Here is a 27,950-nt window from a genome sequence, read left to right as displayed (position 1 = left end):
ATAATAATTAAAAAAAAAAGAAGAAATAGAACTTTTCACTTTCACATAGGCACCACCGTCTTGTCTTGTGCGTCTCTTTCTTCCTTTGATACTCTCTTCTTCAACAGTGATCCCACAAAACCCCCCGATTTTAGGGTTTTCAAATTTCAGCATTCTCATTATTACTCCTTTGTCCTTCTCTTCTCTCTATTTCTCACACGCACTTTTGGTTTCAGTCTCTGAATTGAGATAGTTAGAGAGGGAGAGAGAGAGAGCTCGCTGCATTTTCTGTTTTCTCGGCCATGGAGTATTGTGGTGTGGTGGTGGCATTTTGACTAAATAAGGGATGATACGAGGGGCAGGGTTGGGAATCAATGGGAGTGGCCAAGGCGTGGAGGTTTAGCGTTATTTCGGCGAACCTGGCGCTTTTACAGCAACAAAACGGTAACCACAGCCCCAGCAGAGGCGACGGCAAGCATCACCACCACCATCACAGTCATAATGACTGCTGGAGGAGGTTGAGATCCTGTGCGACGCAGCAGCGCAGGAAGATCCCGTGGTCGCTAGTTTGCGGGTTAATGCTGTTCATTTTGGGATTGATTTCGCTTTTCACTGGACACGTGGCCTCTGATCTTGAGTGGTACTCTCAGAGATTAGTCACGCACAGCTTGGGCCGACTGGTAGACTTCAGAAACTTCTTCTCATTATTGTTCCAAAATCCTTTTTTGTTGGTTTGAAATTGTAAGTTAAGATTGAAACTCTTACTTGAAATGTGATGACAAATTTTCATATAAATTTAATATTAGCAGGATGGAAATCGGCGTGAACCGATTGATATATGGAAATCCAAGTACTCAAAGCTCTTCTATGGATGCACTGAAAGAGGACGTAATTTTGCTCGTAAGTTAATTCATAAATAAGGCCTCTTTCTTTTATTGGCTATGGATTATGCGATGGGTGCTTGCTGTTTTCCAGTTTTTTTTTTTCCTGCTTAGTCGTTCTGTTTTGCTGACAACAAAGACGTAACTAGAAGAGGAAATTTTACTTGTGTTTTTATGCCAATAAGTAACTTCTAGACTGGTATAATGATGGGGCAGGTTGTGGAATAAGGAGACTAGAGGCAACCACAAAGAATAGATTGATATATGATCTTGCTTTCACTTTTTCTCTGGGACTAAAAAGTCTTGTTACTCTTGTATATGACTGAGCATGGAATCTGTTCTTTTCATTAAACAACTTCATTTCGACTTCTGTAGTCGACATTTCTCCTGATTGTACAATTAGCCACATTCGTTAATAATGTAAATTGTAAAAATCATCTTCCTAAGCACACAAATTGCAGAAGCATTATTCATTCAGTGTTTATTGTTTTTTTTTATCCTGTATTAGTTCTTCTCTAGAGGATTGAGTGTATCGTTTCTTTTCAAGTCTTATTGCAGTTGTTGCATGCCCTATTCACAACGGTTGACAGGATTTGCTCATGTTTTATTTATGTGATTATTAATTTCTTTTGTTGCAATAATTTATGGCCTGATGCTTGAAGATTTTACTGTTCTCAAGTTTAGCTCCAGTTTTTCTTGAGAATAATGGTGATAGCAATTTTGAGCTTGCGATGAAATAATTGTTCAAAGCAGAACTATGGGACATGGGTATTGGTAAACACTGATGGTGCTGATTTGATTTAGTTAAAGTGTTAAACCTATGTGATAACCATGGCTGCTGCTTCACTTTTAGGTGTTGTGGGACATTTTCCAGTTCTTGAATCAACTGAGTTCATCAGATCTTTTTTTTTCTTTAATTTTTTTAAAAAGATATTGTCCCCTGTCCTCTAGAGGCTGTAGTTAGCGGTAGAAACAAAAATGCATGTTTATATCCAACTGGGTTTTGTTTTCCTTGTTCTCATTTTTATTTATTTATTTGTTTCTTACTTTGAGCAAGATACTGAGTTTATATTCATGGATTGAACTTTCTAACTCTTGTAATTTTTACATCCAGCTGCCAAACGCGAGCGGTCATCAAATGGCTATTTGCTTATCGCAGCAAGTGGAGGGCTGAACCAACAAAGAACAGGAGTAAGTGAAACTCATATTATCCCATTGTAGTTTTTTCGGAAATTTTGTGGAAGAACTTGTGTTTGAATCAGTTTTGTTAAATGCAGTTATTTATATGTCATCTGTACTCTTGTTATGTTTGTTTGGACCAAGAAGCATCGCTAGAGTTAGTTTGATTGAAGAAGGTTTCTGTGAGATTTTGACTTCTGGTCTTCTTATTATTTGTACTGAGATAATGTATCCTTCCTGAAAAACAATCACTTTCTGCTCTCAGATTACTGATGCTGTAGTTGTTGCACGGATTCTTAATGCTACATTAGTTGTACCGGAGTTGGATCATCATTCCTATTGGAAGGATGATAGGTTAGTTGAGATTATACTAATCAATTGGCAGTAACATTTAATTTGGAATATCTTCTTTTCTTTTTCACATTTGCCTTATTTATGGTCAACTTGTTAGTTCTTCTTAAATTTTACATTCCCTGGCATGCAGTGACTTTGTCAACATTTTCGATATTGATTGGTTCATTTCCTACCTTGCAAAAGATGTGACCATTGTCAAAAGAGTTCCTGATAAAGTCATGCGATCAATGGAAAAACCACCATATACCATGCGTGTTCCAAGAAAATCACCCCCTGAATATTATCTAGATCAAGTTCTGCCTATACTATTGAGGAGACGTGTAAGACGATTTACATTAACTGTGACTTTTTTCTTTCATTTCTGACAACTTTCTGTTTGCTGTCATTCTTAATGTCCGTGCTTGGTTTTCCTTTAAGTTCTAGAAGGCCAAGTCCTTTTCTTGATTTTGTTCCTAGTTTACAGTCAGTCTATTAACTATGAATTCACAGGTTGTGCAATTGACCAAGTTCGATTATAGGCTTGCAAATAACCTTGATGATGAAAAGCTACAAAAGTTGCGTTGCCGAGTTAATTATCATGCTTTAAGATTTGCAAAACCCATACAAGATATTGGTCAAAGACTTGTTATGAAAATGAGAAAGATGGCAAAACAATTTATTGCAATTCACTTGAGGTATGTCTCTTTTTTTTTTTAATTATAATATTTATATAATGTTTTAAAAGTGTAATTTAATTGCCAAAAGATGTATGTGGTTGATTACAATTTTAGGTTTGTGTTAAATTCAAGTGAGGTTGTCAAGCAAAATTAAATTAGAAATTATTTTGATTTATTTTTTCATCTTAAAATTAGGAAATTTAGATTTCTATTATTAGGAAATTTAACTAGGAAATAGTAATGTAATTATTTAGGAATTTTATTGTTTAGAATTTCCTTTTTAGTGTTGGTTTTATGTTCCTAATTAGTGTTGGTTTAGTATTTTCTTATTTTGGGATTTCTAATCCTAGTACCACTAGTAGGACTAGTTATTATACCATTAAAATACCTATGTCATCTAGGTATTTTAGTGGAGCTTATTATTGATGCTAACAATTGAGAAATAATAGAATTTGAGTTTATTTCTTTTCCCCTTTGATTGTTCTTTGTGGTTCTACATCAGACGGTGTTGATTTATTTATGGGCAGTAGTGGGGGCTTAGGGAACAGGAGGGAAACACGAGAAAGGGAAAAAGAAAATCTTGTAGTGAGGAAGGAAAATAATTCCACGAAGAGAAGCCAAAAAAACTTATGATTATATTCTCTAGCTAGTTTTGCTCGGACATAGGCAATGCAGATCTAAAGCTAAGATACCAAATTGATGTAAAAACACAAAGAACACTCAAAGGGGAAAAGAAATGAACTCTCAAATCTATTAGTTCTCAATTGTTATTATCAATAATGATAAGCTATACTAAAATGCCTAGATGACATAGGTATTTATAATATGATAACTAGTCCTATAGTAAGAAAATACTAAATCAACACTAATAAGGAATATAAATCGACGCTAAGAAATTCTAAACAATAGAATTCCTAAATAATTAAGATGCTATTTCCTAATTAAATTTCCTAAATAATATAGACTTAAAGTTCTTAATTTTAAGATGAAAAATTATATAAAAATAATTTCTGTAGTTAGTTTTCCTTGAGTGCATTACATTCAATGTCTGCATTCTGTGGAAGGACTTTTTTTATCACCTCGGTTATGTAATGTTTTTTCTGTTTTAACTGAATGTAAATGGATTCATGCTTTCTTTGAATGTGAATTACAGGGTAGCAAAACATTTTAAGAATCTCTATTCCTTGTGTTGAATACTGATCTCTTATAATATGAAATTACTGAAGCTAGTAATGAGATTATGGGCTATGAGCTACCTTTCTTCTCTCTTATGCATGAAATATCTAAGGGATGCATACTACACATTTGCTATAGTACTCTGTTTTCTTCATTAAGTGTGCTTTAATGTGTTTGTTGTCTGGATATTATCTCTATATATTTGTAATTGATTACAAACATGCGTTTCATATACAGACATACACAAAAGTACAGTTATGAATGTTTGTTTGAATTTTCACTTGCATGTTTTGATTTCCACATTTGTATCCTAACTCTTTTGAATCACAGGTTTGAACCTGATATGCTTGCATTTTCTGGATGTTACTATGGTGGGGGAGAAAAGGAGAAATTTGAGCTAGGTGAAATAAGAAAGAGATGGGCAACATTACCAGTGAGATTGCTGTCCTTTATGACTTTGACTTTTGATTTAAATTGAAGGAGAAATTCTCAGTTCCCTGGATTTTGACTAGTACGAGAATTATATGAGAATTAAGAACTCTTGAAAAATTATGTGGTCTGTATTTGCTTTGAATGTCACATGTCACAATTCTCTTCCAGTTGCAAGGAGAAATGCTTGTTGAGATGGATTCTAATGAATTTATTCTGCCTGTAATTTGACATGAAATTTGTGCTTGTTCTTGATGTTTTAGGATTTAAGTGCAGAGGAAGAGCGAGCAAGAGGGAAATGCCCACTTACCCCTCATGAAGTGGGATTGATGCTGCGTGCTCTTGGATTTGCTAATGACACATATATCTATGTTGCATCTGGAGAAATATATGGTGGAGAAGACACTCTGCGGCCACTTAGAGAGCTGTTTCCAAACTTCTACACAAAGGAGATGCTTGCTAATGAAGAGCTGAAACCTTTTCTTCCATTTTCTTCCCGCCTGGCAGCCATTGACTACATAGTCTGTGATGAAAGTGATGTTTTTGTCACCAATAATAATGGAAACATGGCCAAGATTCTTGCAGGTCGAAGGTGAGAAATTTGGGCCATTGTGTTCTCAACTTCACTTATATTTGCTTAGGTTTAGTACTAATGGGTCGTTGTTTTCAATTTAATAATGAATATGGACTTTATACATGAACATTTGGCCTGTCAATAATGGAACTAGAGTCATAATATCATTAGTGTAAAACAAATATTGTTAGATTAATGTGTTGCTTTTGTATCAAAGGAGGTATGCAGGGCATAAGAGGACTATCAGACCAAATGCAAAGAGGCTGAGTGCATTGTTAATGGAGAGGGATAAGATGGACTGGGATACATTTGCTAAAAAAGTGAAATCATGCCAGAGAGGATTCATGGGGGAGCCGGATGAGATGAGACCTGGACGAGGTGAGTTCCATGAATATCCATCTCCTTGCATCTGTGAGAAGCCATTCAGTAATGAAGAAAGCAAGAATGATGAAGCTCACCTGTTGGAGCAAGTTACTATTAACTCCAAGGCAAAAGCACCAACTAAAGTACATGGAGTAGCATCAAAGTGAGAAAAGCCTTGGAAAGTCCAAGAAGAGAAGCATGGGAGAAGAACCAATATAATCTAGAGAGAGATATTGAGGGCGATGAAAGCTTTCCTGATAACAGAACTAAGACCAGGATATATGGTGCGCAGAATTTATTCTTATATGGATCAAATTTTCTGAGATAATTATGGCTCAGCCTTTTCATCTCTTCCGCTTGCAAACCTTCAGATGTGAAGTTTTACTCGTGGGCATCATAACTGAAGCCTGCTCAAATGTGGTGAATGAGTTGTCTTCAGTTTCTCTGGCTGGATCAATGTAGAGAAGGGATATTTGAGGAGTTGCAATTGTTCATAAAATAGTTTTTGCTAGGTACACGTTTTAGGTATGCAATTTGGATTTGTTCATTTTCTCTTGCCACGCTGTGGCTTCAGTTCTGTTATGGTGGTAGTCGTGTTAATGGGTCGCCAAAAATGAACATATTTAAAGTAATTTTCTTAGGCCACTCGCTCGTACCAAATGATCATATTCATGCGACATTCCGTAGTTCCATTTTATAAAACCATCGCTTCACGCGCATGACAGGATTTACGCGTACCATCGCTATCATCTATCATCCATTATGCTTTACATGAGATTCTACCAACACCAGAGGACTATTACCGTCAATCCTCTACAGAATTTATATTTCTGTTTACAATGGCAGTTGCATTCATCATAAAATCGACTTGTTCTCTTGGAAAACTATGAATAAATATATTATATCTTATTTAAACATATTATAGAAAATTCACTTTACAATTCCAATCATTTCATCCAATTCTATAGACAAAAATACAAAATTGTAAAAAGAACTTTGATCATAACTGAAAATTTTATGAATTTTAATTACTGTTTAACAATCTCTTTAGATCAATTTTAGCAATGGCTAAACAGGAAAAGAAAAACTAGTAAACACTAAATGACATTTTCATTGGCCTTTCGCATGTGAAGAAAGCAATTCCCTGTTCATTTCTCACAAATAAATTTATTAGGTGTCAGAACCAGTGACAATCGAAAAGAGATTATTGATTACGAAAAATGATCACCTAAGATGAAAATTTAAAAAGTCCACTTCCAATGGATGATGATCTGCAAAAGCTTCCTGCAATTTCAACCCAAACTAGAAGGAGAATTTCCATATACAACCTATTAAGGCAAAAGCCTAGAAGATTAAATCATAATTGTGAATACACTAAAATTGATATGAACATCTACCAACTATATCTCATAATTAAACCCAAGGAAGCAAGAATTTCCATTCCTAGCTATCTCCTCTATTAAAATATACACAAACTACTTGAGTGTGTTCCAGTGACCTCCGAACTTCTTTCAATATGATCCAACATTTCCAGGATGTTTCAACCATTGTTATTCCCTGCTACAATCAACCAGTCAGTTTTACGCATGCACAGAACATTAACAAGCGAACAAAAGAGGGAGGGAGGGAAGCGGTTTGTCACTTTGAGAACTGAAATCTAACCTCTAGAAACATTCCTGCTTTTATGGCTTTTGTCATGTGACACGGATGGAATTTTTGAGACCATCAATGAGCTTTGCAACCCTTCTAATAGCTGTGAACAATAAGCACACAAAGCATGTCAGGACGCTATCTGAAAGCATGCAGATGCCAATGCTGCAAGCCAGTCCATTATCCAATATAAAAATCAAGACAGGTACTCATAAAGCCTCCACTAAATTGCCCATAAGAGAAACAACAAAAAATAAAAACAAACCACAAAACTAATGAATGGTAAAAACCCAATCCTTATTCTTTTTATTTTTTTGTGTTCACTCATTTCCATCATCCTTCCAATACGTCAATAATAACCAAGAGGTATGAGTTATAGAAATAGATGCATTAAGAATATTAAAGGGAAATATGTTAAAGGAAGCAGTATTAAGTTACTCTAGCAGATGTCAATCTACAAAGGGTTAAGATGGGAAAACATACTCACCACACCAAAAAGACTAGATGCAACAAAATCTTTGCAAATGATATCACATCACAAAAGCCAAAAATTTTCTAAATTTAAACACTTACTCTTGATGTTGGCTGAATTCTGCGATTAGATCTACGTGGCTCAACAGGATCAGAGGTTAATTTTGTAGAATTACCATTCAAAGCCTTGTCCTCCTCAATTTTACTCAACTTTCCACCAGCAGGGGCAAGTTTTCCCTTACTTACCCGTTCAGGTTTAGCATTTGAAGTGTGCATTTTCTTAGAAGAAACAGTATCTGATGTAGGAGCGAGTGCAGAAAATAAGATTGGGCCCTCTGTTGGTCCATCAGAACTAGAAAATGATTGAAAGCCCATTAGGTTCTGCTTTTCCAAAGTGTTTACACCATGGTTTACCGAATCCTTGGCCTTCATAGTATTATCTGCAACAGCACCATCATCAGGAGCAGAAACTGCAGTGCTTGATAGGTTGTCCTTCTGAGGAATTGTTCTAACAGAAACGTTCTGTGGTTTTGCAGACTTAAGAACCCTGGGCTTGGGAATGGCTGCTCGCCTTTCATTTGATTCAGTCTTAGAACTTTTCCATCCCCGGGATCCTGCTCCTTGAGGCATCAAATATTTTGTTAACTTGACTGAATCATTTGGTTCATTGATTTGACTACTCCGATCTGCAACATAATGCTTACTAACTTCCATAAATTTCCTTTTCTTTCCAGGCTTGGGTACACCAAATATTACTCTAGATCCTTCCTTCTGCAACCCAGTCCTTGTCATTCTCAGTGAATCAGACCTATTCTCATATCTCGTGCTCTTGCCGATATTGAATAGTTTTTCATCAGCTGATAAATCAAATAATTTTGGATCATCAGATTTATCAGATTCCACTGCATCAATACTTTTTGAAGTCTTATCCTTCTCCTTGGCCTCCACAACAGGGCTATGCACCCTTGGTCGCTTCATTTGTGGGGTATCACCCTGAAACACATTTGCAAGTTAGTGCAACCAAACATGAAAAAGTTAAAACGAGGAAAATATCAAATGGTTAGTAAATGTAAATAATCACCCCTTGAGAAGATTGCTTATTCTCTCCTGAATTGGACCATTCAATCCATTCCTCATCTTTCCATATGAGAGAGGGCCGAAGTTCCCATGGTTTAAGTATTGTCGTTTCTCCTTGAGCTGCAAGCAAAGTGGCAGAAAGATTTATCTATGAACAAAAAGCATTATCAACTAAAACAGGAAAATTTGGGTGGTCATTGAACGAGACCATCAATCATACATACCTGGAAAATTGACAGTTACCACAGGCTCATCTTTCTTGCTCTTTTCGGTTACTACTCCCTCCCACCAGCTGAAAGAATAAACAAACAAAATGATCACAGTTATTAAAGGCACAAAGAGGTCTTGAAGCCTACATGAGAGGTGCAATGGTGAGCCTAAGTGAGGTGTGGTGCAAAAGAAAGAAAAAAGACTACTCATATTAATAACATAAAACAACCAGAATTCCAGCACTAATCTTTTTGAAATCCAAATTAACAAAAAATAAAAAATGTTAAGTCGTGTTAAACCATAACCCTAAGTTCCTCCTAGAAAGCAATAATCCATAAGACTAGTAATGTAGTTACTGTAGAACCAAAAGAAACCAAAAGAATAAGAGAAATTCTTATAAGGGGATGAGAAACATACTTTCAACTTTATTAATTCTCAAATTAATTGCCAATCATAGAAAAGGTCTCCCAAATTACCTAGAGGACATAGGTATTTATAGTAGTATTTGTGATCCTGCTAGTATCAGGATTTAGAATTCCAAATAAAAAAAATACAAAGGAAACTCTAATTATGAATCCAAACCAACTTAACTTCCTAAATAATAATAAAATATTACTCCCTAAAATAATAAAAAAATCCAAAATAATATAACTTCCCAACTAATAAAAACCTAAAGTTTCTTACAATGAAAAATAAAAACCAAAATAATTCCTAAATTGGATATTCTTGGACAGCATCAGTAGTCTTCCTCATCATGATAGAAAAAGATGTATACTTTCCCCTAATCGCAGATTGCTTATAGTCAATTAACAAGTTATCATCAATTCACGCAAGCTAGATAAAGAAAAGCAGATTCTTCTATAAAATTAAGCAACAAAAGCATCCAAGAAGGGGGGAAGGAAAAGAAATAAAACAAACAAGAGCATTCATAAAAGAGATAGGATCCAAAATGAACTAGAACATCTGCCTGTCTAGCACTTGGGGGATTGAAAAATTAGCTTTATTATTTTCACGCATTCAATGTGCAAGAACAGAAATTGAAATGTGAAGATAATGGTCCCAAAGGACACTTCCATAATTCCATCGATTTCTTAGAAAGAACTTAGGTCTTAGGCAATGGCTTTGTGCATAATTAAGCAAAGTAAAGCACAAGAACTTCAAGAATCCCTTCCTCCCTCCTATCTTTCTCCCCCAAAACAAGCCAATTAACTATCATACTAAACTTAGGAACCTTAGTAGCAGTAACTCTTTATCACAAACCATACATCAATGGCATATACATGTATACCTATCTTGTATCCATGCATCAACTCTATCACCAATAGACCAATCATAGTCCCCCATTGCAGCTCTCCTTCTCTTCCTTGTGCCTTCAAATGGCATGGCAGTATGAGGACGGGCAACGCGCATTTTGGGTGCCTCATCTCCTTCACCTTCAAGTGGAACCCACTCCTTTAGCTTTTCTGAGCCTGATGAATAAAATCAAACTGATAAAATAAATGGATTATAGATTTCAATTCATGCATATATTATAAGCAACAAATTCCAATACTACTATATTCCTTCCACTTTTTTAAAACCTCCTCACAAAAGAAGAATTATTAGGGGAAAAGTAGTCACAACTGAAATGGTGCCAAAATTAATATAACAAGAAATCTACCATCTCTCCAAAGCACAGGAGCTATACATATCTGAGCTACAAGCAGAATGGCCTAAGCCATTTTGGTTTGGTTTGCCTTGAATTTATATGCCGTTTAGTTTTCTTATATTCTGCCGATGTGGGGCTTGTTCCTACAAGCCATATTCCAACATGAAGATTTGACAATAATGCAACAATCAAACAAGTTAGATTTGTTGTTTACAGGTATACATAATCAGGATGAAAATCAACTTCTTACTAAGGGTGATGACCACATGACATTACCCTAAGAGTCCTGCATGCAAAGCAGAGTTCATCTAGATTCAGTACAAGTGTTCTCCAAGGTTTTTGCATTCACAGATGTTAACATTGCATTCATTCATTAATTATGCACCTCTGCCAGTTTTCAGTGAAGAAAATACTTTACCTTCACCTGATGTAAGCTCGGTGTAACTCACATAAGCCTTCCCGTCCTTTAAACTCAAAACTTTTGCTGGGAACCAAGCTGCCTTAAATCCACTTCCATCTTTAAAAACCTTTCAATAATAGTAACAACAAAAACAAAGGCTTAAAATGTTAATTAATGGACAGCCAAAAAAGCAACAAGGAAGAAGAGAGAAACTATATAGGATATTCAACAGGAACACAGTTTTCAAATCCACATCAGAGCAGAGTACAATTTACTGCATTCGTAAATAAAAAATGCTATTGCAGAGTTAGAAATTTCAAACCTCGACAATGGAATTCTCCTTGATGCTATTCTCTTTTAGAGTTTCCACCTTTCCATACTCGTTCTGAACAATGGAACATCTGGCTCCATTCTCAGATTCAGGGACCACCCCAATAGTTTTGGCCAAATCAGAAGCCTTGCGGCCCTTTTGCCCTTTGGCAACCTTTGCAGTGGACGCACAAGAGCCAGAGACACCATCTAAAAATCTCCCATGTTCCTCGCTAGATATGTCTCTAGAAGCAGGTGACTTCCCAAGGTCAGTTATCTGATTTTCTTTCTCATCTGATGCAATCTCCTTTAACTGCCCGGTAGAAGTATCTGAACCTCCACCACTGTCCACATTCACATTTTCTCTACCAATGTCATTTGATTTTGAAACCGGCTCAGAAGTTACTTGTCCTACTTTCCAATAACCCCCTGGACCAGCAGCTACAAGCTCACTCAACGGCAAAGGATCACCCATAGCCACTATTTTCCCAGCTTGAGACACAGCTTCAGCCGCCAACTCTGCAGCTTTTACTATGGCATCCATATTTTCAGCTCGTTTTGATGCAGCCAAAGCAGTTTCAACCCTCCTTCTAGCAGCCTCCCTTGCAGCAACGAGAACTGAATTGGAACTGTTTGTTCCATCTCCACCCTTCAAAATGGATGCAGGTGTAGCCTTACCCAAATTTTTCATGCCATCAGAAAGAGAGAGAACATTCATTTGACTAGGGTTCTGGTGACCACCACAAACCACTGCTTCTTCAGCCATTAGTTTAGCTTGCAATGCAGCATTCGATGCAACCTTGGCAGCTGCAGCTGCCGCCTTTGCAACAGCAGCGGCAGCTGCTATTGCAACGGCTGCAGAAGCTAGCTTGGTTTCATCATCTGGTAACAACCCAGAATTTCTCTGCTTAGCTAACTGGTCCCATATTTCCTCGCTCTGACTAGCAGCAGAAGCAGCAAGAGCAGCAGCATCCTCTGCCTGCAGCCTAGCCTCCTTTATCTTACCAAGGGTATCCTCTGATAAAATTGACCTTGGTTCCATATTCTGGCTCCCTTTTGTAAGATCCGAAGAAGTAGGAGTTGCAGATTTAATGAATTTCTCTGTGGGGGCTTTAGAAATAAAGCCAACAGGAGTTGTGATGGCAATGGAAGTAGACAAAGGATTAGCAACAACAGAAGTAATAATTGGTTCCACATGAGGTGGAGGTGGCAAAATATTCATCCCAGGATTCTCAGAAGCTGAAGTCTTTTTTCTTTTTCTAGGTTTTGGATCAGCAGAAGTTAGATTGCCCGATGATGTTACCATTTTCGTATCAAGCACAGAAGTTGTCCCAGTAAAAACACAAGCAGAGGCTCCACTCTGAACCATGGGACTTGTCAGCTTTGCACCAGATAAATGGGGCACAGATGATTCTTTTACAGGTGTCAATTGAACAGTTTCAGTGATAGGCGATTGCACAGAAAAACGACCACTTACGTCAAGAGTAGAAGTCTGTGGAGATGCAACCCAAGGGCCACCAAAGGGAGCCTGAGATAGCCAAGAAGGGCTATGTCCAACAAAATTCCTGATAACCGGAGCTTGATGAGGATGCAAAGGAGAAAGTGCTCGTTGATAATCCATAACTGGACTCCTTGTCATGCCACTTGTTTGCATGGTGTCACTAGGAGTAGGCATGCTCCAAAGTGGTGAAGAGAGGGGTACAATTGGATTCACGATTGTAGGAGTACCCTTGCTGCTGCCACGAACAACAGGTGGAGAGACTGCTTTACTTTGAAGTGCATTTTGTTTAATTGATTGCTCGGGAGCACTAGCACCTGTAAATCTCAATTTTGAAACACATGCACTCAACCAAGTTCAAATCAAAGCTAATAAGATTTCAACCAGATAGATACCTGAACGGGATTGCAAAGGTGTCTCAGGGGTAATGAGAGGCGACTTTTGACCGTGAAGCCTTTCTATACACAAGCGCCAGGTATTCTCCCAAATGCTCCTACCACCATCTACAGGCCCACAATAGCGGACAATTTCAACATCACTGTCAAGTGCCATCACAGAGAGAGAGAGAGAGAGAGAGAGAGAGAGAGAGAGAGAGAGGAGGGAGGAAGAAGGATGACTTACCGGGTCCTCCAAATGCAGATATCATATATGCTTCATCAGGTGGCGTTCCTTGACTGCAGCAACAATTTCAAACACAATTAGAAGTAGGATCATAATCATCAAACCAGAAATCTTTTTGGAGAATAAACAATAAGACCTTAACAAACACCAGCTAAGCCTTGTCTTTTTTTTTTTCTTTATATTTTTTCTGGGTTGGGTGGAGCTGGAGGTGCAAGTGTATCACCAAAAGACATCCAAAAGCACCTTAATCACATTCATAAAGTCAATTTGGCCAACTCCACCCTTATCTACACTATAATGTGTCATTAGCAAAAAACATCAAAGAATAGAACCCACATCAAAGCTCCATAAACAAATATCTGAGCCCGCAATTGCACTTGCTGTAAATCTGTGAAAGGTTGCTGAAACACTGCAGCTAGAGAAACTGAAGAATTCAAATCTGGCAGACCAGAAGTCGATGGTGCAAGAACAAATGGTTTTACATTACAGGAGTCCAAATGTCCATAGCGTTGCATCTCATTGGATTGCACAAGTTGAGAAACACCAGATGTGCTCAGGGAAACATTGGTTATTTTGTCTCCTCTATCTGATCTCATAGATGAAGCTACTTTAACAGGATTTCCCTTCTTAGCAGTTTCTTTTGCTGTCGACTTACCTGAAGCTCGTCTAGTTTTACGCTCAGAACTACCTTTTGAAGCACCACGTGCAATAGCTACATCAGAAACCTTTGAACTTCCCCGAGAAAGATCTTGAGCAATCTTGGGATCCAATTGGCCTAAGCCAGATGTTGAAGTAGATCCATCCACAATCTTTAGAAAAGACAGGAAGGAAAACAAATTAATAAAGGGTCATATTGAGTATTAAAAGAGTTATGTCACAGTATACATGTATATATACCTACATATTACAGTAAAAAAAACAGGACATAAATCAGGAAAACAAAAAGTAATCTAAGTACAAAAATTATAGGAACAGTACTAAAATGTGATAGAATTTACCGGGGATGCTTTGCCAGCTTCTATATTTGAAAAGGGCTGCCAGTTCTTGGCATCTTTTTGAGGCAAATCTGCCATTGGACTGACCTCAAACGTGAAACTACTCTCATCTTTAGAGGCATCATTTTGATTTGGATCCTTAGAAGCAGACTTTATTTTGATGGTGTCACCATCAGTTACCTCAGAAACTGAAACACTCTGATCTGACAATCTTCTGAGTTCCTCCTTGTTACTTTCACCACGAGAAAGTTCAGTAGTTCTAATGACAGTAGGGGAACCACCAGCTCGCTTGTCAAGGTTATCACTACTTTCGTGTTCTTCTGCACAAAGCATAGCTTAGGATTCAGAAAATGCAAAACAGAGGGAATCCTTCTGAATTTTATAGTAATCAAAACAGATACAAACTAAGATGGCAAATGGAAATAAAAGTAAATCTTAACCAATAAATAATATTAAATGATCTACCATTAGTGCTTTGAACAGTACTCTGCTGAAAACTCTTACCTCCAGATACCATAACACTGTGTTCCTCCTGACCTTTATGATTAGTATCCTGGAAAGACTCTTTTATGGCCGAGGGCACAGGCACAAGTATCTCATTGTTTACAGTTGGTTCTGTATGAATGAGAAAGCATGAAATGACAAAAATATATATCAAGTTCCAGTATGAGAAATGAAAAAACTATCTCGCAAAGAAAAAGAAAAGAATTAAGAATACACATCATTAAAAATTTCAAACATGAATTCATTAATCCAATATCTATATACAAAAATAGTTCAAGTGCACGTTGAAGTAGCAAACAAAGCCAATTTAATCCATTCCGAAACATCTGATCACCGGTTTTTCTATGAAACATGAAAGGCAATGATTGCAAAGTTTTTCTATATTTGAAATTTGAATGCTTAATTTTACAAAAGAATAGTTCAGCCATATGCATGCGTATGTACAAATCAAATTGCAAGTTGACGTACACAGTTGGCATTATTGGCACATATCCTTATGAACAAGCTACAGAGCAAGCTGGACAGCTAGAATTAGCATCCCAAGCTCCATGTGTTAAGTAATTTCATGTAATGCCAAGAATAATACAAAACAATAAATTACCAAATCCTCATGTACTAGTTCTACAAATTACAGATACTCACCTGAAATATTTTTAATTTTCTTGTCATCATTTTCTTTTACAAGTGCTACAATGCTGTCTCCCTTGTTTGCAGATGAATCACAAGGAGCTTGACACACTTCTTTATCCTTTGTGCAGTCCTGACCCATTTTTTTTGTTACTACTTCAAGAGGTTCAAGTCCGCCTTCTGTATTACAAGCATCCACTGCTGACACAGAATGATCAACTGGCTCACACATCATCTGCTCAGCAGCAGCAAAAGATTCTTTTTCAGATTCAGAAACAGGATCTACTCTAGTCGTCACTTGACAAGATGCCTTGTGATCACATAAACTTGTTTCCGTGGAAATCTTGGCAACAATTTCTTCCTCTCTATCTGAGCAAGTAAACACTACAGGTAAACCAGACACTTCAACATCCTTGTGATCAATTACTGCATCTGTACTAGTGCCATTCCCAGAGGTCACAGGAACCTCATCCACTGCATTACAGGACAAGTTAGCACTTTCAAAGGTGAAATCTGCTGCTGCAAGAGAGAGGAAAAAAAGAGTTTTACAATAACTTAATTCTGCAAATTTCAGGGCTACGAGAAAGCAAAGTAAGAATTTATCATTTACCTGATTCTCTTCCAGCAGTAGAATCTGATTGAGGTTCGGAAACTATCAACTCATTTCCTGCGCTACCTTCAACAAAAGAAGAGGTACCAACCCCTTTATCAATTATCGTATCTCTATTACTATCATCAGCAGGCAAAACAATGTTCTCTTTTTGTTCAATAACATGAATATCTTTATCACATTTGTCAACATCACATTGTCTGGGGACTTCATTTTTTTTACACATTTGCTTGGATTCAACAATTGTGGAGGATGAAACATGGCCCTCAGCATGTGTCTCATTGACAAACTCAGCTGAAGAATGGACCTCGGGCAAACAAGAACTTTCATCCAATTTATCTTCAGCACATTTATTCTCTTCTGTAGGTAACAGACATGCCCCAGACTTCTCAACTTCATGACTTTCAACTGCAGTATTTCCTTCAATCACCACCGGTGGTACTTCACGTGCATGTACTGCAGAATGAACATGTGTATCTAAGCCAGAATCCCCCTTGGGTATTATATTAGGTTCTTCTACACTGTCCATGTTATTTTCAATTGCACTTGCTTCTTCCATAGATTCCACTGAGGCCATACAAAGAGGATTGTTCAAATGAGGAGTGTCCCTTTCATCCATTTCTGCATTCAAAACCCGGCTTAACACAACCCCTTTCTCCTGGTGCTCACCTTTATCTGTTCCTGAAACATCAACATTTTCATCAGCAGTCTCATTTACATGATTTGGTGAACCTTCATTAATCAATTCATCATTGCTCGTAATGATGTTTTTGACAGTAGCAAATGCATTATTAATTTGTGTCGCTGAAGCAGAACCTTCTTGTGTCCTGTTATCTAAAGATTCATTAATAACAGTATCGCCTTCCCTTTGATTAATTTCATTACATTTATCATCAATGAACTGACTCCCCTCAGCAATGGGTAACCTGACGTCTACACTAATAGCAGTTAGGTCACCTAAACCTGGATCAACAGATGCAATGGCTTGATGAGCCTGTGAACTATCCCTAACTTGAGGCTGCTGCCCACCACCATCATCATTTAACACAGAAAAATTTTCAGGAAATTCACCTGGCTGTAATGTGGGCTGCAAATTAGTAACACCTACCACTCTAGCTGGTATATTAGTATCCTGTTTTGAGCTGGGCTCCATTTGCTTTATTATGCAACCCAGTTCATCACAGGCATCCGACTCCTTTGAACTAATTTGTGCAGGAATATGTTCTTCCTGGCCAACAGATTTTAATAACATTTCAACAGATTCTGAGGAAGTTGCCTCAGACCAGACATTGTTGCACCTAGAAATTGAGCAAGACTCTGCACCACCTGAATTGAACTGTATCCCACTGCTACCGCGGGAGAAATCTTCAATCCACTGGCTATCTTCGTTACTTTCAATGCCCAGAAAAACCTCAGTTTCAACCAAACTGTCAAACCTCAAATTTCCGTGAAGACTGTCATCAAAATCAAACTTTGGAAGAGCATATGGCCGTAGAACAGGAGGAAATTTATTGCTCCCTTCACCAGCTAAATGAAGATTCTGGCTGTGAAAATCATTGTCATCATAATCCATGGGTGTATGCCTACAACATAAAATGTTGAGAGAGAGAGAGAGAGAGAGAGAGAGAGAGAGAGAGAGAGAGAGAGAGAGAGAGATCGTCAAGATACAAACGGTACAAAGATCATTTACCCAAGTTACATAATATAAAATTTGCCAGAAAGGTCATCATATAAAAGCATATACACCATGAGCCAAGTAATTACTAACTAAACAAAACATCACAAATTGTCTGGAAAAAAGAATATAGAAGATAATTTGCTATCATTTTAGAAATATGATGGGAAAAGCAAGGATAGATGAGGAAGAAATAAAATCGTAAAATCTTATCAATCCACAATGGCTTTGTCAAGGAGGGAGAAAGTTGACTTGCATGATTAAACCATTTTTTAAGAAAAAAACTAGCAGATCACACTCAATGCATAGTCCGTATGACAATAGAATTTACACCATAAGCTCAATAAAAGATCCAAACATAATAAAAATAGAGATCACCTAGCCAATCTATGAAGATATTAGCGTCTAACTTTCCATGATATTCAGGGACATCAACCATGTCTCTCTCCATAATATCTCCAAAATCCAAGTGATCATACCTAGAAGGTTGTGATGAACACCTGTTATGTTGTCCATCTGGAACCCTAGCATGGAGTCCAACTGGCCTAGGATTACATCCTTTTTTACTGTAGAAGTTTGAATTTCTATTGGTCCTGTCTATGCTGAGTCCTAGGGATCTGCTGGCAAGCTCTAATATGACTAGCAGTAGGATAAACACATAGTGGAAACAAGTATCTATTTTACATGGCTGTGCTGTTCCAGTCAATACAATTTAATATAGAAAGTAAAAATTTTTAAAAATAATAAAAAAAAACTGAGAAAAAGGTATTAGAATTATATTCAAAATTAACTAAATCTCGATAGAAACGATTGATTACTAGATATTAAGAACAAACTGTGCAAAAGATACATATGCACTTGCACGCGCACAAGCATGCACATATGTCACATGAACATAGCTTAGATGGTGTAACCTCTTTTATGAATTTAAAGAAAAGTAAACTCCCCTCTACTTCTCTCTGTGAACTTACAAATCAATTCTGCTCAGCTAGCAATACAAACAATTCCACAAAAAACCTAGTTCAAGCTTCTTGAATATTTAATAACTTTAATAAGTAAAGAAGCCACTTCCTAGCTCTTATAACCAACTTTTTTTTTTTTTTGGGTGGGAGAGGGGGTCGACGCTTTAAACCCTTTTTCACTTGCACTTGTTATCAAAACAAGAATAAAAAGCCTAACCTTATTTGCTTTTATTAGAAAAAGTAAAGTAGGAAATGAACAGTACCAGAACAATTAAGTCTAGAGACGCTACCTCCCTCCATCCGGTGACGAAATCCAGGCCGGTTGATCCTCAACTGTTCCCCAATCGTAAGCTCATCTACTGTTCCACAAAAATCACGATGAAAAAGCTGATATTAGCCCTCCTAACTCCTAAATTTGCTCACTTTCAGCTAAAGGAAAAACCTAATCAAGTAACACAAAACAACCAAACACAAACAATTTCTGCTCACTAAAGACTGTATACTCAACGGAATCTTTAATTCTCCGGCGGATCAAGCTAGGGTTTCGGTTAATCGAAAGATGGAAAGGCCAAGCAAGGTAGGTACAAAGATAGAGAGAGAGAGTGATATTTTTTTTCTCTAGGGAAATGAAAACGGGCTCGTTCGATAAGAGAAGAGTGAACGAGTAAAAGGGATAGAATTTGAAAAAAGTGGGGTATTCCGAGTTAGACATGATCCAACGGATGTAAACTGATTGGAAAATGACACGTGGCCCGTTCGCATACGTCTGACAAAGCGTACGAAGCAATACAATGGTGGTGATGGATCTTGTAACAGCAGGATTGAAAGCCGTCCAATTAATAGGACAGGAGATGATTTGAACGGTGATAAAGGGTTCTGTGAGAGAGAGATGGTAACCGGAGAGTGGGTTGACCGTGAATTTTGGAAAATCCGAAGTGATATCTTGTGGGGGATACGTGGCAAGGGAAAGTTAGGTTGGGTTGGGTCAGCGGAGAAGGCTATGGCTCTTAATTAGGAGAAAAATAGTATACTGTGGATAAATTTTTTTAGCCGTTGGATTAGATGACTTTTGTCTGAGTCTTTTGGATAAAGCTGTGATCTACGATACCCAGATGAACAATATTCTTCACGTGGCTTTTCAGAAACATTGAAAGACGAATAAATGAGAAAGCAATTTTTTTTTATCCTGCCGTTTTACTGTAGGCATAGGTTTTTTTTAATTACAAAAAAATGAGAGTTCTTTGAACATAACAATTATTGTCTCTTTAATATTGAGATTTAAGATTATGATTAATATTATTGATTTAATTTAATTTTATGAAAAAAAAATTATTATTAAATTTGAATTGATATTTAATAAAATAAATTATTAGATAATTTATCACTCTGTCTCACTATATTTTTAAATAAATATAATATTTAATTATAATATTAATATAAAGTATCAAACTAAAGTGGACAAAGTCATTTCATTAAATTAATTACTATATTACTACGCTACTGTAAGCATAGGTTTATTTCTAAGAATTGCTAGTCTAATATACATGGTTAATAATTTTAGTTTTTATATATATTTTTTAATTTTAATATATAAAATAATATAAAATTTAAAATTTTATTAATTATTTTACATTTATTTTTATCATTTTATTTTTTTAATTTTTAATAAAAAAATTATAATAAAAATAATTAAAATCTATATATATAAATATATATAATTAATATATATTAATATATTATAACTTATCTTATAATAATATTTATTTATTATAGTATTAAGGGAGTAATTATTAAATAATTTATATTAATTTATATATAATAAAAAATATCAAATTGTAATACAATAAAAAAAAAAGTGACACATGTTAACTTTTTGATAATATTTGCATGTTGAAAACGTGTCTACTGGACTCATGCAATTTTATGTGTTCAATATATGATTTTTTTTTTCTTTTTACTTATACTGTGTTTTTTTAGATTAATTTATAATTTAATTTTTCTATTTTTTATAAAGTATAAATTAATTTATAAGATATTTTTATCATTTTATTAAAGTAATTTTTTTTTATCTTTTTTTTACAAAAGTATTTATTTTTTTTTATTTTGCTGATTTACTCTAGTCATAGGTTAGAATTACTATCTAAACTCAAAAAACCTGCCTACTGGGGACTCGTACAATTTTATATGATCAATTTATGATTTTTTCTTTTTCTATGTGCTTTTTGGTTTCACTACGTTTTTTTTTTAATTAATTTATAATTTAATCTCTGTAAAAATTATAATTTAATTTCTTTATTTTTTATAAAATATAAGTTTTTTTTTTAAATATAAGTTAGTTTATAAGATATGCTTATGTTAATAAAATAATATTTTATTAAAATTTACTATTAATGAGTTAAAAACTTTAAAAGTTTAATTTATTATACATTTTTTTAAAATATATATTATTTATCATATTTAATTTTGTAATAATTTAAATTTTATTAATTTCCATTGACTGCTTCAATTATGACTTAATAAAATAATTATTTTATTTAGGAAAAAATTTTATCATACCTCAGAAACAAATATGTAAATATCCTTTTTTTATATGAAAATAAAAAATTGGTTTTTGTCTAAAAAAATTGCCAATTATATTGTTTTCCTTTTGTTATTTTCTTTTACATAACAGTTGCTATACGTCGTCGTTTATCTTGATCTCACCTTTTATACCTATTGCCATTCAATATCTTATCTGTCGTATTGGCACTGGCAGGCATGATGAATCTTCATCCCCCACTTTATAGCTCTCTCTTCATAGTTTTCTTTCTAATTACAGACCTTTAGTCCAAATTAATTCCTTTCTATTTACAATTTTAAAACTTTGAATGAAGAGAAGCGAATAGGGATGCAAATTGACAACACTGCTACAATACTAAAAAGCTCTTAACAGAATTGAAATCAGAGCAATGGTCTCTCAGAAACTTAATAAGCAGGTCCTTAATAATATGTTCATTTAAAAACTTAACAAGTAGATCCTTATCAAAATGCTCAGTCAATTTGATATAAGGTGTATTCACTTGGAAACAATTTGCTGAGTCCCAGAAACAACTGCTAATATAAGGTTAGGACGCTGGGGCATTTCAGCAATAAAAGGTTCAGGATTTCTGCTACGAGATCTCAAATTTGAATCCTGCAAGAATTGGATTGGGGAGGGTACCAGGGAGGAAAAACTATCCCCCAGTTGTTTTAATTCTCTGAAGTATTAAAGAAAATTGAGTATGCTGTACACTAACAACTGAAACTGGGAAATATACAAATCTTCAAAGAAATTATTGCGTTAGATGTAGAGGGGATGCCACTTTTTTCAAGGACTCAACTGTAACTAGGACTTTGAACTCTGTAATGTGAACATTCCAATTTATATTACAGTGGTCGCATAGGAATATAAAAATTCATGGGCTACAAAGTGGTATCACAAATAGGCAAAGATCAGATGGACAATAAATGTAGATCAGAAGTACCCATAATTAATGTCCTTGATCCCCAAACCGAGCAATACTGAATGGCTTGTGATAGGGATACTGTCCCCTCCAAGTAAGGCATTTAGAAAGAAGCTCATATCCACCATGGCTTCTCAGTTAATTCGTTTGAGAACACATATTGAAACCTGGAGCTGTAAGGTAACCACTCTATGACATGTGATGCCTTTTTGCTTGATTTCCTATCAATGCATTTCTGAATTGAATCACGGAGTTTTTTATCTACATTTTTGTTAACCCACCTGAGAAGATCATCAGAGTTGATAGAGGCTTCCTTTGCAAATCTTTCATGCAACTTGGGTAGAAACACTTTCCTTGACTTCTTCACAACTATATTTGTTTGAAGAAACTCTCTTTTTGCAACCTCCAATTCCTCTTTAACATTTGATGCTGTATAGACTTTTAGCTACAAATATATAATTGGAAAGCTCTCACTAACTTTGCAAAATACATTGGTGTTAAAGATCAGGATGTGCCGAAAGCAAAACTAAGAGAAACTAAAAATTACATTATTGCAGTTAGAGTTGATAGGTCATGTTTGTAACTTAGAGACTTATGGTATTAAAAGTGAAAGAAGAAAAGAAAGACCTCTGATTTGTGACTTAAAAGTAGCATGTCAATGCCAATCCAAATTATCCATTGTAATCCTTGTGAAGTTCAGAGATTTATGCAAATGAACAGCAGTACTTAACTGGCTTAATTTAAGAAATGAATTTTATTGCTAATATGTGCAAAAGTTAATGATAGATTTAAAATGATTCAAATTGCATTTTATGTTAATGGTAGCAATAAATTACCACAGGATCAGAAAAAGCTCCGGTACAGAGGGCATTGCAGACTAGGGGTTGGGCATCTGAGAAACCAAACTTGGAACTAATTAGTTGCCTTTCTTTCCCAGATTTTTTCCGTAGGGTAGTGGAAAGGATCGTCTCAAGCCACTGCAATTTGTACAAAACCATAAAAAAGAATCATGTTTAGGAATATGGAATTTGATTTCTTGTAATCATGAGAAGATTATAGTAAAGATATTTCATTTCAAAACATTACTTAATAATGCCCTTACGCTTCTTTCAAATGACTAGAAAGAAATAGATGCTTCCAGGAAGAATCTGAATGCAATCTCCAAATACGCTTGTATTAACAATTTTCATTTGATTACAGGATTATAGCTGTATTTACATTGTATTCATACACCAAAAAAGCGATTGCAGAATTAATCGCATTGAATTGCTGACAATTCTCCTGACTGTTTTATGCTAATCCAAAAAAAGATGAGAATAGGATACTGTTCCAACTCGGGGTGTGCAGAAGCAAAAGAGTGACTGCTCTATAGCATTTGCTCTAATGATGTGGCCACCAATGTTATAAGCAGCCTGCACTACACAGAAAGGCCCATCAATTCTCATTCTCTGTAGAATGCATGTGAAGTGAAGGAATTTGGGTCCGGCTCACCCATGTGGGTCAGCCTAGATCCATGTCTTCTATAATGATTTATTTATTTAATAAGTAATTGAAATTAAAAATAAAAAAAAAAAAAAACAAAAGAGTGCCAATGGTTTGCAAAACTGCATGCAGTTGCATGCTAAGGATAAACATATATATATATATTGAAAGTTTTTGAGAAACTTAATAACTGTTGCATGCAAAAGAAATAAGGCACCGAACATTGAAGAGAATTGTTTTGGCAATTATAGTGGAAAATCCAAGAATAGAAACTCTCAAATCAACAAGCTTTGTGGAGCAATCATTTCAGCTATTACAAGGTATATTTAGATTGTGATAAATCTATATAATTCATTGTTTATATGTGATTATGTAGTGGACTAGTGAAACAACATGGATGATTAGAGTTGTTTACATGATTATGAGTTACAACCCATATTATTTATTTTTTCTTCATGAAGAGTTACCAAAAGAGTAAATAAGGAAATATGAATCCACTGGAACTACAGATTCAAACCCATGAAACTCTTCGTACTTTAAGTCCTGATGTCCTCAGTTATTTGGCCAAATTAGTCCTAGTTCCCCAGAGGATTTAGTTTAAAAGGATATGCAGTGATGATTTATTCCTATGGATACAATGGACAAGCAAATGTGAAATTCAAATTCCTTATCATGCCACAGGAAAATACGGACAATTTAAGTTGCCGGAGGAATTATACAGAGGGAAGGAGGGAAACAGATAAGCTATCTAATTGAAATAGCCATCTGTTTCAAATTTTCAAATCCTTCACCAAATTATATATTTCAATTAATATATAATTGGTATGAGTTATTTTCAAATTAAAGTAACTCAATAAATTATGGCTGGTATGAGTTACTTTAAAAAATTAAAAATTATGAAATTTGGTGATTATTGGTATTTTTTATTCAAAAATTATGAATCGGTCTTATTAAGAGAATATTTGGTTTAATTAATAATTTTAGTTTATAAGCATCTAAAAAAAATTTAAGTAATTACATATTTAGTTTAAATACTTATAAGTAATTAATAAGTAGTTAATGTATTTAGTAAAAAATAGTTTAGCAGCACATTTTTTTCATTAAAATGACTAAAAAGTATATTAAATGAGATTTATGGTGAAATTTTAAAAATTAAATAAGAATAATATAATAAAATATTTAGTCAAATTAATTTAAGTATTAAAATAAAAAGTTGAGTCCCTTAATTTTTTTTTTAGTGAGTTTACAAGCTCAACTTATAAATCTAAAAATTATTATAAACAAACAAGTCAAACATATTTTTATAGTTTATAAACTCAAATAAACACTTTCTAATGAGTCATCAAGTCTCGTGAGTCAACATTTCAATAACAGGGTTACTCAAATTTTTAAAATTATATCTCCTTATACAATCTAATTGTAAAATCAACTCGATTTTATGTCCTAATCATAGTCAAATTGCCAAATCAGTTTAAATTTAATAACAATGCAATTATTGATTTATATTTTATGAGTCTCAGCCTTTTTAAAAGATTTTCTATAATATTAAATGTTTAGAAGTTGAATACGTGCTAAAGATATTAATAGCTCTTTCATTTCAATAATTTTAGGTGTAAAATAATAATAATAAAATTGGTGAATACAAGGGAGAAGGGGAAGATTTACCTTGGCAGTGATTCATATTTGCTTTTATATATAGTTTTGTTCTTACTTCCAATATTGAAACACATCACACATGGGTAAGGTCATTCAGAAAAACATGAAACCTTAAATGATATGTGTATATTTAAAAGTTTTAATGTTTGATGAAGCTATTTATTGGAACTCACTTGAGTTTTGTTCTGGTTATAAAGGAAAAGAGAGTACTTTTGCCTGTAAAGATAAGTGCCCCATGACTGCATCCATCAACTTTTTCAAGTTACGTACCAAGACAATTATTTGGGTCTTCCCTAGACATGATTTTTATTTATTTATTTTTTTTAAGATATATAGTTCCATTAAAAAGGCTTTGAGAGGTTGAGATTACATCCATATAGCAAGGCCCATGGCCGAAGAACAGGAACCTACAACACACTAGACCCTAGCTCAAATCCAATCAGTGCAAGAGAGAACATGAGGGCTTCAAGCCCAAAGAAACAGAATGCCCATGGCCAGAGAATCGAGTAGGGACTCGACATCAAAAATTCGGCCGCAGCAGAAGGTAACACAGCTGCACTTACGGTCGCCCTGTCTTGAAAATCTTCTGTTGAGACAGTGGGTGTAGAATAGGCTTTGAGGCGTGATGAATCACTATCTTTAAGGTATTAATTGCCCCCACTAGATTGCTGCAAGGTTATGGCAATATACCTCCAGGATACAACAAAGCCTGAAATCTGCAGACAGCAACTCCTGAAGATTTCCCTTAAGAACTCTTTATACGAACCGAATTTAGAGAGATTAGAAGAAAAGAAGAAGAAGTAGAAGTATATATCTGGATTGAAAAAACTCATCCATATTTATAAAGAATGAAAAGTCATGGCACCTTTACTAGATAGACACATCTGTCTATCTCCAATAGATACAATTATTTGTGTAATAGACATGTCTGTTTATTAAAAGCTACCTATACAAATAGTTGTGACTATTTGTATAGAATAGACATGTCTGTTTATTAACAGACACCTATATAAACAGTTATGACCTTTTGTATAGAATAGACATGTCTGTTTATTAACAGACACCTATACAAACAGTTGCGACTGTTTATATAGAATTGATATGTCTGTCTATTAACAGACACATATATTTGTTAATAAACACATCTGTTCGTAATTTACTTACGAAAATTACAATATGATGATTACTTTATTTCACACATATACGTGCCAAGTGCCATAATAGAATAATATATATTGAATTATATATATATAATTCTATACATATTTCACTCTTGTCATTCCTTCACTTTCTTATATTTTAATAATATAGGAATTCTTTCTCTCTATACTATCTAACATACAAGCTATTTATAACAATCCCCCACTTAGCTTGTATTGTTAGATCCCATTGTTTCATGCATAATGAAAAGTATCTTTCGATTTAAACTTTTCCTTAGTGTAAGTATTTCAAAGTTCTAAAGAAATCATGGTGGCCTTAGCTTAAACCTAGATTCCTATTAAATAGAACCGAAAATACTACACACACGAATCAATTAGTTCGACTTAAAAAGTTCACCAAAATTTTAGCACGAATATGGCCTTGTGCTACCTCCTGTTTTCATGAACATTTACAAAAGTTATTCTCACTTTTGTTGAAGCGGCACCACTTCCTATGTTCATATAGGTGAAGTTTCCTTTGTGATAATTTTAAACTTCATTAAGAGTATAAATACTCATCCTCATTCCATTAACTTAGTACACTAAGTACTTAATTACAACATTTACTAATGACTTGTTGTTACCCTTTAAACTTTATTTAGTAATAATACTATAAAGTAGGGTTCCCATCATTAGTAAATTTAATGGAATATTCTAAATCCTAATCAGCACATGTACTTATGATCATAACTCTCGAGAGCCCTTTTATTAAAGGATTTGCTAGATTATTATAGGATTTAACATAAACATGGTAATAACACCATTAGAGACTAATTGTCTTACATTTTCATGTCTTAAGCTTATATATATACTTTCAATTGTATATTTTACTATAAACTTTAACCATCGTGATTTGACTATCACAATATAAAGAAATAGATAGCACAGGTTGTGGCCACAACTTAATATCCGATAATAAGTTTCTCAGCCATTCTACTTCTTTACCAACATTCGCCAAAGTTATAAATTCGGATTCCATCGTAGAATGAGTTATGCAAGTTTGTTTCTTTGATGCCCAAGAAACAAAACCTCCACCTAAAGTGGACACCCAACCAAAGGTTGACTTATTATCCGTAGTACTACTTATCCAATTGGCATTTGTATAATCCTAGGATCTCCACCATATTTGTTTTACTAGTCAACCATATAATCATATGTTTATAACATGAACTACATAAATAATTCACAGTCTAGATATATTCCTTATTTTTTCAAAAATAAATTACTCCATAACTTGTTTAAAATGAGAGTATCCAACAATAAAGAACCAAGCTAAACTTGCA

The 27,950-nt window shown here is 34.8% G+C and overlaps 2 protein-coding genes across 12 annotated transcripts; one reads left to right on the top strand and one right to left on the bottom strand.

Moving 5' to 3' along the window:
* Positions 1-27: 27 nt before the first annotated feature.
* LOC110666045 (O-fucosyltransferase 29) lies at positions 28-6,236 on the top strand. Of its 2 annotated transcripts, none has more exons than XM_021826391.2 (9): positions 28-659; positions 786-879; positions 1,975-2,051; positions 2,305-2,393; positions 2,524-2,713; positions 2,883-3,067; positions 4,556-4,658; positions 4,918-5,246; positions 5,446-6,236. In XM_021826391.2, exons 1-9 carry the CDS (start codon positions 354-356, stop codon positions 5,756-5,758), a joined length of 1,686 nt encoding a protein of 561 aa, XP_021682083.2. In that variant the 5' UTR covers positions 28-353; the 3' UTR covers positions 5,759-6,236. The 2 variants fall into 2 exon arrangements, with proteins under 2 accessions (XP_021682083.2, XP_021682084.2); XM_021826392.2 differs by having other exon boundaries at positions 29-659; positions 789-879.
* A 622-nt stretch (positions 6,237-6,858) lies between these two features.
* On the bottom strand, positions 6,859-19,514 carry LOC110666046 (uncharacterized). Of its 10 annotated transcripts, none has more exons than XM_021826393.2 (17): positions 19,357-19,514; positions 19,112-19,207; positions 16,212-17,794; positions 15,617-16,120; positions 14,975-15,085; positions 14,474-14,790; positions 13,812-14,284; positions 13,476-13,528; positions 13,250-13,357; positions 11,370-13,171; positions 11,066-11,174; positions 10,288-10,468; positions 9,014-9,081; positions 8,794-8,909; positions 7,815-8,705; positions 7,254-7,344; positions 6,859-7,151 (listed from the first exon to the last, which is right to left on the bottom strand). In XM_021826393.2, the coding sequence occupies exons 3-17, from the start codon at positions 17,782-17,784 to the stop codon at positions 7,132-7,134; spliced, it is 6,417 nt and encodes a 2,138-aa protein (XP_021682085.2). In that variant the 5' UTR covers positions 17,785-17,794; positions 19,112-19,207; positions 19,357-19,514; the 3' UTR covers positions 6,859-7,131. The 10 variants fall into 10 exon arrangements, with proteins under 10 accessions (XP_021682085.2, XP_058009524.1, XP_021682088.2 ...); XM_058153541.1 differs by having other exon boundaries at positions 6,859-7,148; XM_021826396.2 differs by having other exon boundaries at positions 19,139-19,207.
* Positions 19,515-27,950: the final 8,436 nt, after the last annotated feature.

The sequence above is a fragment of the Hevea brasiliensis genome, chromosome 9 (assembly GCF_030052815.1).
Source record: "Hevea brasiliensis isolate MT/VB/25A 57/8 chromosome 9, ASM3005281v1, whole genome shotgun sequence".
In the NCBI taxonomy this organism is placed as follows: domain Eukaryota; kingdom Viridiplantae; phylum Streptophyta; class Magnoliopsida; order Malpighiales; family Euphorbiaceae; genus Hevea; species Hevea brasiliensis.
This window is presented reverse-complemented; position numbering and strand designations above follow the sequence as displayed.